Source organism: Danio rerio, chromosome 7 (assembly GCF_052040795.2).
Source record: "Danio rerio strain M-AB ecotype USA chromosome 7, GRCz13ab, whole genome shotgun sequence".
NCBI lineage: Eukaryota > Metazoa > Chordata > Actinopteri > Cypriniformes > Danionidae > Danio > Danio rerio.
In genome coordinates, this window is record NC_141027.1 from 49,933,465 (window position 1) to 49,945,818 (window position 12,354).

Below are 12,354 nucleotides of genomic sequence, written 5' to 3' on the forward strand. Positions count from 1 at the left end.
TGGCAGGTATTATTTTATAGTTTGGTCATTTATTTCACTATTATGGCAGCCGTCAGACGTCATCAGAAAAACGGTTTAAATTTCGGCTTAGTAATAAAAAAACATTAGTGTTCCATATGGGTCGACAATACATACATATACTATGCTGTTGAGTGTGTACGTGCATAAGTACATAATGCATGAGTGCAAAGTGTGCCATTTGGGACCAGCTTATAACCGTAGTTTATTTCTGTGTTCACAGCAAAGCCTGATGAGTTTCCACGGAAGCCTCTTGGTCTGGAGCTGCCCGTAGTTTTGACTCTGGTGAAAAGGCCCAAACCAAGTCCTTCAGAGGAGACACCCAACAAAACCCTACTCATCAAACGGCCACCAGCCTCTCTGCACATCTCCCTCCAGCAGGAGTCTATCATGCTGGACGACAGCCCTCCACAGGACAAGAAGCCTTACAAAGATGGAGGGACGGGCAGCATGTCACCGCTCCCCTCACCAGACCCCGTTCTAGTGCACAGCCAGATTCCCCTCACACCTGACGGGATGATAGGAGCCCCTGAGGATGGCGGAGAGTGGCCTCCTCCATACGAACCTCCTGTCCCAGAGACCCAAGATCAGCCTGAACTGTACGATTCTCCTCCAAATCCAAATGTGGATGAAGGATCACCTGATGCAAAGCCTTTAGAAACAACTCAGAACATTGAACAGGACACTTCAGAGACAGCAGAGGGCAGTGTGGAGGGTGATTTAGCCTCAGACAACTTCCAGTCCATTTCTATGAAGCCTTTTGGTATTTCCAGTTCTGAAAATGGAGATGTGGAACATCCTGAAATTCAAAATATGGACAAGCTTTCAGAAAGACACCACTCTACATCCTGTGATCAATCACAGTTACCTGCCAAACAAATTCCAACAGTCCATTCAGACCCACTACTTCAGCTTCCTCCAGATTCCCGCCAAAATCTGCCCAAGTCAGAGACATTTTAAGCTGCAGACAAAGGGGTCGTTCACACAGAATGCATTCTTCCTTTCCAATGTGCTTCTCTATTATTTTTCAATGTAAACACATGATGGAGAGACGTGTTAGACCGTTACGCTTGCACCACATGTTTTTTGAAGCGTTTTTTAGATGCAGTGTCAATTTCAAAGATCTTTTACTTTCACAAGCAGAGCAGCTTATTAGTGTCAGGTCCAAAGCAGTGGACCAATCAGAAGAGATTGGAGGCGGGGCAACTGTTAAAAGCTTCTGTTTATAGTAGAAAGTTGGCATGACAACTCTATAAATTTACAGTTATATCATGGCGGATGAGGCTTTCATTGTGGCTGTCTAGAATGTCCTGTTATATGATGAATCTGCATGTGCTTACCATAACATATTGTTTTTCTGATACTAATGGGTCCGTTATTGTCGTTATTAGATCACGTTCATAATATCACATCACTTGGACATCACTCTGTTTTTTAAACCCATTCTTGAGCGCCACATCAAATGGTTTTAAAAGCAAAAACACATTCTGTGTGAACGGCCTCTAACTTCCGTGCAGTGTTCCCATGGGAAAGCATTATTGAAGTATTTTAATATTTGATTTTTCAGCTGCTCTGGCTGGATTCAGTTTGGGACAAACATCACCGCTGGAAAGACGAAGTCTTCGTAACAAAAGTGAGCTGGCTCACTGCTTCATACACAACTCCACATATAGCCAATTGTTTTTCGAACACCTGCCTTCTGACTTTCCCCCACACTCTCTGGGTTGGATGTGGCTTGTGCAGAACCATCACATAGCACCACGACACCACTTATGTATTTGCAGTTTCTTCGTTTTAATATAATGATTCATTTTGAACCACGCTCTGCAACATAACAGATTATTACTTCAGTGATTCAAAATCAGGTATTAGTTAAAGGGATAGTTTGCCAAAAAGATTAAAACTTGTTGTAAATTTGCCATTCAAATGGACTATTAGTAAAATATTAAAGTCTGATATTTTTATTTCAGTATGTTATTGTATTTCCAACTGAAATACAATATTAAATAGGGGGCGGGGCTTTCTTTATTTTTGCGACATGTCCTACTTGCAAATTAATGGTAAGAGGGGCGTGGTTAGGAATGCAATAGAGAAGGAGCACCACCCCAAATGCAGAATCAAATGGTCAGACTTTGATTGAAGATTAACTTAACTTGAACCAATTAATTGTTCACCTAAAGAATATCAGTGAGTACGTTTACATAGACACCAATAATCTGATTTTAATACGATTAAGACAATACTCTGCAGATTTTAACGGCATTATTGAAGTGCAGCACAGACATGCAAACATGTAGGACTTTTCATTGCAATATGCGGCAGGATATTCCAAACACACACGGCTGTTTGACACTGCACTTACCGAGTCCGTGAAGGACCACAAGAGTTTTTTTTTTTTCTTTCCATTCGGCGTGTGGTATCAGATTCTGTTAAAACAACACTCTTCCAGCAGTCCGTGCATTTAATACTTCAGTTTGTCACGTGGGGTGGGGCCATGAATGAAATGTTCCTGAATGGAAGTAAAACTGCAGTAAAAGCAAAAAAATAAATAAAATAACAAATGCCTGAAATTACATGAAACTTCAGAGGAAACGTGGATATCGATGACGTTAATCAAATTATTTGCTATAACATGTAAAACGGGATCATGGAACAAACGTTCAAAAAGTTAAAGTTAAAAACTTAAACACCTTAATCAAATTATTGTCTTAATCAGATTAAGGCAAATAATTTGATTACTGATGTTCATGTAAATGTGGTCAATGTGTGCTAGCTAAATGAACAATGTCAATTTAGATTTCACACAGACTTTAAAAAGAAACTTGAGGCTTGGTGATTTAAAATTGCAAGTCAAATGGCACTTTAAGAGTCCAAACTTGTAATAATAATAATAATAATAATAATACGATAAAACATATAGGCAAATCAAATTATATACAGGCTGTTTACAATAAAGGTTGAAGATGAGTGTGTTGTATTGTTATGGTGTTTGTGCTTAAAAAAACTGTAAACAAATAGCGTACTCTCTCGCTGGAGTTTGTGTCTTACTCAGTTTCTGGAGATCCTCAGCTCAGCACAGTTTAGTTCCAAGTCCTTAGTTCCTAATCCTTCAGGCTTGTTTGAAACCTACAGGTAAGGTTGCGGTCTCACTAGAGAAATTCTTGAGTACAGCGCTGCGTAAAGGGGTGGGATTACACAAGATGATTAGACATGTAAAAAAGCAAGTGATTGGTCTATATTTTAAATTTCAGAGAGGTCATGTTTTGATCCTTGATTGGTCTCACGCTGTCAAGTGATGCGATTTCGCAGGTCAGAGTTCACCAAGCTTGAACTTTGCAAATTAGCGAATTGCAAAACTTGTCGCATAAGCTTGCGTTTCCGGTCTGACACATTCGCATGCCTATGAATGGAAGTCAATGGGGAGAAAAGTCCAGTGTGACTGCAGCTTAAGTGTGTTGGAGCTGGGTTGGAACTAAACTGTGCTGGGCTGCGGCTCTTCAGGAACTTAGAATTGACACCCCTTGCCTACATCTTTACACATCAGGGTTCTTGCACTCAGGACCATTTGCTGAGACTGTGGATAATAGGAAATAATATTGTACATAGCATTCAGCTTCTCAAACAGATCAGTTGTTTTACCTCATTATATATACATTTATATTCAGTAGCTGTAAGTATTCATTTTGGTGTTGCCTTTATGTTTTTGGACTCTAAAAGCTCCATTGAACTACATGTTATGAATCTCCAATTTCAATTAAAAATGTAAAGAAAGTTTTACCTACATTATGGATGACATAAACTAACAGATACTTTTCCATTTTGGTTGAACTATCCCTTTAAAATATTATGGCTTTACAGAACATTGTAATTATTTGTTAATATCACACACCGTCCCCTAGTAAATAATACAGTAGCTATCTTGTTCTGATAAGAAGGTGCAGAGTAATACTCCTATAGTCTGTGGTAATGTTCATGGTCAAATATAGGCTCTGTTTGTGATGTGATTTGTTCGTTTAAACCAGCTTAATGGTAAGATGCCAATTTCGCAGTGTCCACAACACAGTATTTATTATTTTGATAGAAAACACCTTTACATAGTTGAATGGGATATGCAGCAGTTCGAATGATTTGGCACAGTCTTATTGAAACATCTGCAGTGTCTTCGTAACTTAGCTTCCTATATTGAAATGCTGATGGCAATATTAAACATGGCCTTTAATAAGAATGAACAATATTTTTGCGGTTGTTTCTAACTTTCTGTACATTTGGTATTTGTACTTGTTTTTGAATTTGTTGGAGCATTTTGTATATTTAGCTTTTTAGGGTTATTGTAATTTAGCAATTTTAAGATTTTGCAGTTGTAACAAATGATTCAAATGTCAAATTTACTTTCGAAAAGTCCTATCTATAGCTGACGCCAACTTTTTTTTTGTAAACAGCTGCTTAGAATCTGTACTTTAGTGCTTCAGGTTTACTCATTCATGCTTATTGAAGTTGCAAAACATATTGCCAAGTCATGTTCCTTGACATTAGATGTAGATCACTATAAAAATCAACAATTAATCTAAAATGGATATTAACTGAAACAATGGAAATAGGTATTCCAAACTTATGTTAAATTAATTTAAGCATGTTCTCTAAGCATTTTCAAGCGTTTGTATTGCCTCTAAGAATGCCTATAAATGAGTACTGTATGGTAATTAAGACACTGATGGATTGAAATTGTATTGCAGACTCCATCAGATGCCTTTGAAATTCATAATGTGTTTTGAGTTGTACATTCCTTTTAAGGAGTTTTGAGAACTCCAACCAGAAGGCTTTGGTTTTATTCAGTCTGTATATAGTAAATATCTACATGTTTATTTTGTCTTTATTTTTGTCTTTGTCAGAAATAGAAGTTTTCTTATCTTGTGTTTGTGCCCATTTATTTTGAATCACTCAAAACACAAAATGTCAATGCTCCACATGACCACAAGAGGGCTCTGCCAGGCCAGCACCGTTTGTTTACGGTCTGATTTTTCAGTCAGTGATTTAAGAGTCGTGCTAAGTTTTGAATTTACGGCAAGTTCTCAACTTCAATAGAATTATATATTCAATCTCATGATTCTTTATTTTATATTTAACAATGTGTTCGGTTTAATTACAATTTAGGAGCTAGGTTTTTAGAATCAAGACTCAAACTACAAGATATTTGCTAGCGTATAGCATAGACTACATGTAACAAATTTGTATATCTTTCATTTCTGTTTCCTGCTCGTGGAGGATACTGGCAACACGTGGTGACACAGGTTTAAGATCCTACTTCACAATTGTAAATATGTCCATTCATATTCAGCTTTGATCTCACTTTTATCAGTTATTCTGAACACATAATCAGAGAGACATATTTAGAGACTCTAAATATCATCAAATCTATAAACCTCATATATTCCAATATTCAAAATATTCAATATTCCAAACATGCAATATTGTTTGTCCATGTGGAATATGCAATATATCATCAACATTTACTCCACACTTGGAAGAGTTGAAGTTATGTGTTCAGTTTTGGTGTTGCTGTTTTGAACAAAATGTTAAACATTCATTTAATTGTTTTACAGACACAAGTTGAAACACAGTTTGTTATTTTGATAGTAACATGCACTTGTGAGATTAATGAATTCTAAAATAGTAAGGGGGGGGGGGGGGGGGCTATAAATGAATGCAAACATGTTGATCCACATTAATCCACAAATGCAGAGCTCGCTTTATGGCACATGCTAGCACACTACAAAACATTTGCATTAACAAATATGCCTCTGTTTGTGCAACCATTCATTGCACATTCATGAACTTCAAAGTTTTTAAGACACAGTTTAATTCTTAAGCATCCTAACGTTTTGTATTATTTTATTCCCTGAATTTGCACATACATAAAATTTAGATGAAGTACAGAATGATAATGTGAGTTTGGCATGCTATCTGAGGAAGGGCTTTGAGCTCAGAAATGGCCTTAGTGCACACCTTTCCATCCCCTAAAAATCATCTGAACTCAAGACAGAAGTTTTCTTAGTACTGCAATAAGTAAGTGTCAGGCTCGGCTAAAGGGAAAATATAGAAAGTGTGGGAACGTCCGACACTTTTGAGGGTCCATCCAGAGAGGTTTATAAGAAGTTTTGGGACATTCTCATGTCTTCACTGAGCCTCGGCTCTTGTGGTGGACCCCAGAGTGACCTTGAGAGACCTCAGGCAGCATCCTCATCTTACTCTCATGAGCTGTTTTTAAATGATTATTTCAGTGTTCAGACACTAAGTTGATTGCATCTGAGGCATAATCACATCTAACTGCAGATAATCTTTCAGGTTTCGCCAGCCACCCCATTCAGAAAGGAAGAGCTCACTCAGGCTAAGAAATGTTCCTTATGACTCACTCAGGAGAATTTTGCTTTTGAGGGTCCATCCAGTGGTTTTAAAAGGAGATATGTGACATATCATTATTTTTTCATTAAGCCTCAGCCCTGTAATGGACATCAAAGCAGCCCAGAGAGACATCCGGTGCTGTCCACCTCTCACTAGAACCAGAAAAATTTGGAAATTTTTTATGACTTGGCTTCTGAAATTCACTTTCAATTAAATTGTATTGTGTCAGCGCAAAATAAGCATTTTAACTTGACTGTCCTATCATCATTAAAGTACAACTATAATTAAACAATAATTTATGGCTTTTTTTTTACTGTGAAACAAAATGATTTGATTAAACATTGTCACACTCAAAAGAATGATTTTGGCTGCTTATTCAAACTACTTATATTAAAGGTGCAGTACTAGGTGATCGTCTTCAGAAGCATTTTTTGTTGTGCTGGTTGAAAGTCTCTTCACAGTCTAATGATAAAGTATGATCTAAATGTATTTATATGTATTTTTATATTTTGGTTGAGGCATAAAACTAAAAAAAAAAAGTTCATCCAATTAAATAGATTCAGGCCGACATCTCTCATAATTCCGATAAGTAGCCCGAACTTTCTGTCAGCAAATGCAGATTTGAACAACTGTGCAGCCGTTTGAACGCAGCTCTGCGACCGCTGTTTGAGCATAGACGTGCTGCACATTCACGAGAGAAAGAGCACGAGCGTGCGCGATCGACAAAAACACCCCAAAAACATGCTGAATCAAGTTTATTATTAACTACTTTATTGTCAAACCACGTTGCGTACAAATGCATACAACCGACCTATATGACAGTGCATTGCTGTACATGACAAATGAAACACGAGACAGGTGTTCAGAAAGAGAAGTTTTATTTTGAACTTACCTTGGTCAAGTACAAGGAGCAACGCCGAGAGAACTGGCAACACCGAGCGAGAACCGCCGAGCTTTATAGGAATGCATATGCAAATGTTTACATGGCGACGTCACCGCTGGGAGTCTCGTTGTCATGGTGAGCGCTGAAGAGAGCACACCTCCCATTGGAGCAAACAGGCTCGGGAATCTCCGTCACGGCGTGACGGCGAGTTGCGGTCGGTTGTGGACAAAAACATGTTAAATATACTGAATATATTTTTTTACATTTTTTGGTGCTGTGTATTATTCTGGGATGCAGTAGAATAGGGAGACAGATGAATATAATTAAAGACAGATGCGGGACATTAGAACAGAAAGTGAACCCGGCTAGAACAACAACACACTGCTCTGACCGATGACTCTGACAAACTCCTAGTGGTGGTAAGCTTCTTATTATCCAAGATCGCCCCCTAGCGGTCACATAACCTAATAGCAAGTTACTTGCTACTCCACTACATCATGCCCGTAGCCGGGGTGGGGGGCATGCCTAACCCTAACCTAAACATAAACCCAATTTGTATCTTACTAATCATTAATAAACAGCTCATTAGTTTATTAAGCTAGTAGTGTTAGTTTAATTGTTTGTTAATACTGTGAATTGTGACCTAAACTGACAAAGTGTTGCCAAAAGGTCCAGCATTTGTCCTTTTAATTATTTTATGTAATTTAATATTAAATATTTATCAAATAATTAGTACAATATATCTATATTCAATATATATTCCTGTCACGTCTGTGTCTTTTGAGGCTGTTTGCTCACTTCATTCGTCTTTTTGTTCTGATCAGATATCCGATCGCTCAAACCACTTCAGAAGGTCATCTGGGATGCATTCCAGATGAAACTGGACAGGTCTAATCATAACCTGAAATGAGCTTAAGTGAGAATTGGTGTCTGTACTGCAGTTCGTTGGCCCATGCTAAAGCACATAGTTTAATAGGCCTAGATGTAGACTAAATGAGCAGTCAGTCTTGTTGAGGCTAGCCTACTCCTAATTGAGTGGAGGAACTATGACGTCAATTTGTACGCAAAAACCCGGAAGCGAGTTCGAATTTTAGCAGTTCCGGTTCCCTCGTCCCAAAGTCAATGGGTTTTCTCGATGGGGTTTCGGTAAAAATCGCTTAAATAAGGTTCATGGCTAACACAAACTCAAAATACTTTCACGTTTTGTTCTACGACATAAAACACATCAGTTACAGCACACTCTTGAATTTTTTAATCGGTTACGCTTCTTTAAAAAGACGGTTGCTATCAAGTTGCTAAATGGGACTACAGGCGGTGTCGGAGACATTATACGTCATCGAGCTGATCTGGTCTGGAGCGCAGCTCGCTTGTGTTGGGCATTTGGATTAGTTATTTAGGGATTTTCATGAGTATTCAGATTGTGTGTAGATAATTCCTTCACTTGTAAAGGCTGTCGAGACAGATCCATTTGTTAATCATTTATTTTAATTAAACAATATTATGAAGATAACGTTACTGCTTACTAGTGCAGCCTGTCTCTCTCCTGCTCTCAGTAATGCAAACGTATGAATAAACGTGTAGAAATACATGAAGTGAACTATCTCTTTAAGGACTCAATACTTTGGTTGCCAAATCCAATAAAACAAGGTCTAATGGACCTTGTGCCATGCTAAGCAAGCATAGCAAGTTTCTCTCCCTTTTTAGACTTCCGACTGTTTAAGCACTCTTTGGTTGTCAAAAATAAAAAGACACAAATAAATTGTAGTGATGAGACCCTCTATTTAGGATATAAATTTACCATACATATTATATTTTTAGGTGACGCAGTAGGTAGTGCCGTTGCGTCACAGCAGGAAGGTCACTGGTTCGAGCCTCAGCTGGGTCAGTTGGCGTTTCTGTGTGGAGTTTGCATGTTCTCCCTGCATTCGCGTGGGTTTTCCTCCGGGTGCTCCGGTGTCCCCCACAAGTCCAAAGACATGCGGTACAGGTGAATTGGGTAGGCTAAGTTTTCCGTAGTGTATGAGTGTGTGGATGTTTCCCAGAGATGGGTTGCGGCCGTAAAATTGTGCTGGATAAGTTGGCAGGTTAATTCGGCTGTGGCATTTAATAATAAAGGGACTAAGCCGAAAAGAAAATGAAGGAATAATATTTTTTTAGATATTTAAACTGTTATCGTCACCCTGAATGACCTTTCAGGGGATGTTTGCTGTCTTTTATATAATCAGTTGTTTTGATGAGTGAAAACCTCCCCTTCAGTGTGTCTTTATGCCATTAACTATGTACTTTTTCAAAGGTCAAAAAGGTACTTTCAAGAACAACATTGGCTAATTTTTTTGAGCCCCCCCAAATCATACTAACAAAAAATACTGAAAATACCACAATAAGTTCTACTTTACTACTGACCATATTTAAGTGCCATAGTTTGACTTCTGACAGATCGGAGCTTTAGTGTGACATCAGTTAAAGCTGCAGGAGGTGATCTGTCAAAATGCTAACTGGTTAGCATAATATTTCAAATACAATCCCTCCCCTGCTGTCCAAAGCCACGCCTCCTTAAAATCACGAACGCGCACATTAAAGATGACAGACTCACTAGATCATGTCATTCGCCAGTTAGAAAACTTTAAAGTACTTCATAATACTGCAATTCTGAACGAAAAACTGCATTATATCTAGCACGTTTTCAGTAAGCAAGCAAAACTTGTCATGATGTGCAATATTTCATGCATGCAAGGATCACATGCAAATAAAAAGACATCGGCCTTTAATTTTTGTCATAGAATTGTGTATTACATTAGATTGTACGTTAGATCAACAGCACAGACTGAATTTATAGCACCAGGTTAAACTTTCTGACCCCTTTATGGTAATCAAATTGAAAATAAGCACAGGCCACAACTGAACATTAAGGATGATCTCCAAAATTTAAACCAATAGAATTGTCCTGAAAACATGCTGTCCACCAGTCTCATTGAGGTTAGGATATTAATATTAAATGAAACAAACAAACAAATGATTATATAAACTATAGCCCATGATTGTTAAGACTGTTGCACTTTTTGTGTTGGCAATATGCTCATGTTTATATAGGCCTATTGTTATGTGTGCAACATTTGTATATTTATTACCACCTCTGAGAAATGTCGGTGTCACAATGGTTTTAAAAAAAGACTTAAAAAGTCATACATTTGAAATAGTGACTGACACCTGCAGAAACCATGGTTGTGGTGTTCCATTCCACTATAGATTCCATTCCACTATAGACATGGTTACATCAAAACGAGTATTAAATATTAAGCCAAAAATATAGAACCGAATTATGTATACGCTACTATTTTTATAAAATGATATGTGCAAATAAAAATACACACACTTTTGTCTTTGCAGACTTTTCATCTTTGCATTAACTTGTGTTGTATTACAGTTTTTTCAGTCGCTTTGGTAAATTTCTCAGATTCAAAATTTGCTAAGCAGTTAAGTGCATTTCTCAAAACAGCACATACAAATAGCCAAACAGCATGGATTACCTGCAGAAGCCAGTCTCTTGCGTAAAGTCCTTGGTTCATCTCTCAATGAACATGTCAGTGCCTTCAGAATGACAAGTCCTTGTGTCATTGTGTACGGATAAGACAGTCAAATTACTTACTCATGTTGTCAATGCAACAGTGTACTCTGGATGGATGTTCTCATGTAAGCTACGGCTAGTTTATTGAATTTTTTTTTTTTTTTTTTTTTTTTTTGCGGTTTGTACTGTGATTTGTTGCCAGATCATGTCATTGTGATACAGAAAGGAAAAGACAGCACTCCATAGGACAAAAAAATGAATAAATAAATAAATAATAATAAAAAAACAAACAAAACAAAAGCCGAAATGTGAACATAGGACAATCTCCTTTCAGATACACCTCACCTTCATTAGACAAAGTCCAGATTGACCTGGGAGCAATTTACCAATTATAGATTTAGAAAAAAAACGTCTAATGGAAATGTACAGAAAAATGCTTTATTTGACAAAATATTATGACAACTTGTTCAACTTCTTTTATATATAATATATAACTTGGCATTAACTTTTTTCTCACATCCCACTGGTCATTTTTACGAGACAAAATTTTGTTGTTGAAAACTGTAAATTTGACTTTTGCATGCAAAAAGTACTTGAGTAAGAGACATTTTACTCGATTTGGGCCATTAAAATAACTCTGACTACCAATATTATGATATAGGTAGCCTTTATCTGCTGTAGTAACTTAAAACCTACAGTAGTTTGACATAAAACCAAAACAATACCCATTCTTGTCTTAGGAAATTTTCATTAAGCAATTTTTTGAATAACATTAAGTTCATGACATGTTAAATATATAGTATATTCTGCTGGTTTTAAACATACATAATAATAATAATTATAATAAATACAGTCATGTAACAACCATAACATTACCATTATGTCTTAGGACATCTTTGATTAACTTTTTACTACCTTCACCAAATGTTGACTAATGAAGGTACATTTTTAACAACTATTTACTTGTTAGACTACTTTATTGTCAAACCACGTTGCGTACAAATGCATTCAACCGACCTATATGACAGTGCATTGCTGTACATGACAAATGAAACACGAGACAGGTGTTCAGAAAGAGAAGTTTTATTTTGAACTTACCTTGGTCAAGTACAAAGAGCAACGCTGAGAGAACTGGCAACACCGAGCGAGAACCGCCGAGCTTTATAGGAATGCATATGCAAATGTTTACATGGCGACATCACTGCTGGGAGTCTCGTTGTCATGGTGAGCGCTGAAGAGAGCACACCTCCCATTGGAGCAAACAGGCTCGGGTTTTGTTGTTTTGGTTGAAATATAACCCGTTGAATTTGAATCTTGTTTGATCATTTATTCAACTTCATTTTGTGTGTAACGGATGGTTTGTGTCTGATGCTAAATACGTTATCTGGGCATAATTTAATATATATAATTTGACAGGTTTCAATCCTGTCTGGCACCTGAACAATTCTTTACTTTAATCTTTAGTGCAAAGTCATTTGTTTAGTGCAAA

The 12,354-nt window shown here is 37.3% G+C and overlaps 1 protein-coding gene and 1 long non-coding RNA gene across 4 annotated transcripts in view; one reads left to right on the forward strand and one right to left on the reverse strand.

The window, feature by feature from the left end:
• The window catches only part of si:ch211-288d18.1, a 56,649-nt gene extending 51,720 nt beyond the window's left edge, over nt 1-4,929 (forward strand). Inside the window, exon 14 of one of the 2 annotated variants that reach the window (XM_087261837.1) lies at nt 242-4,929. In XM_087261837.1, the coding sequence (XP_087117963.1) occupies nt 242-978 (737 nt within the window). In that variant the 3' untranslated portion in view covers nt 979-4,929. The remainder of the gene's footprint in view (nt 1-241) is intronic. The other variant, XM_087261838.1, reaches the window with a different exon arrangement.
• On the reverse strand, nt 1,578-12,044 carry LOC141375126 (uncharacterized). 2 transcript variants are annotated; one of them, XR_015496222.1, is made up of 3 exons: nt 11,964-12,044; nt 3,303-6,569; nt 1,578-3,087 (listed from the first exon to the last, which is right to left on the reverse strand). It is a non-coding gene; the product is annotated as an uncharacterized LOC141375126 (long non-coding RNA). The 2 variants fall into 2 exon arrangements; XR_015496221.1 differs by lacking the exon at nt 11,964-12,044 and having other exon boundaries at nt 3,303-7,077.
• Between the last annotated feature and the right edge of the window lie 310 nt (nt 12,045-12,354).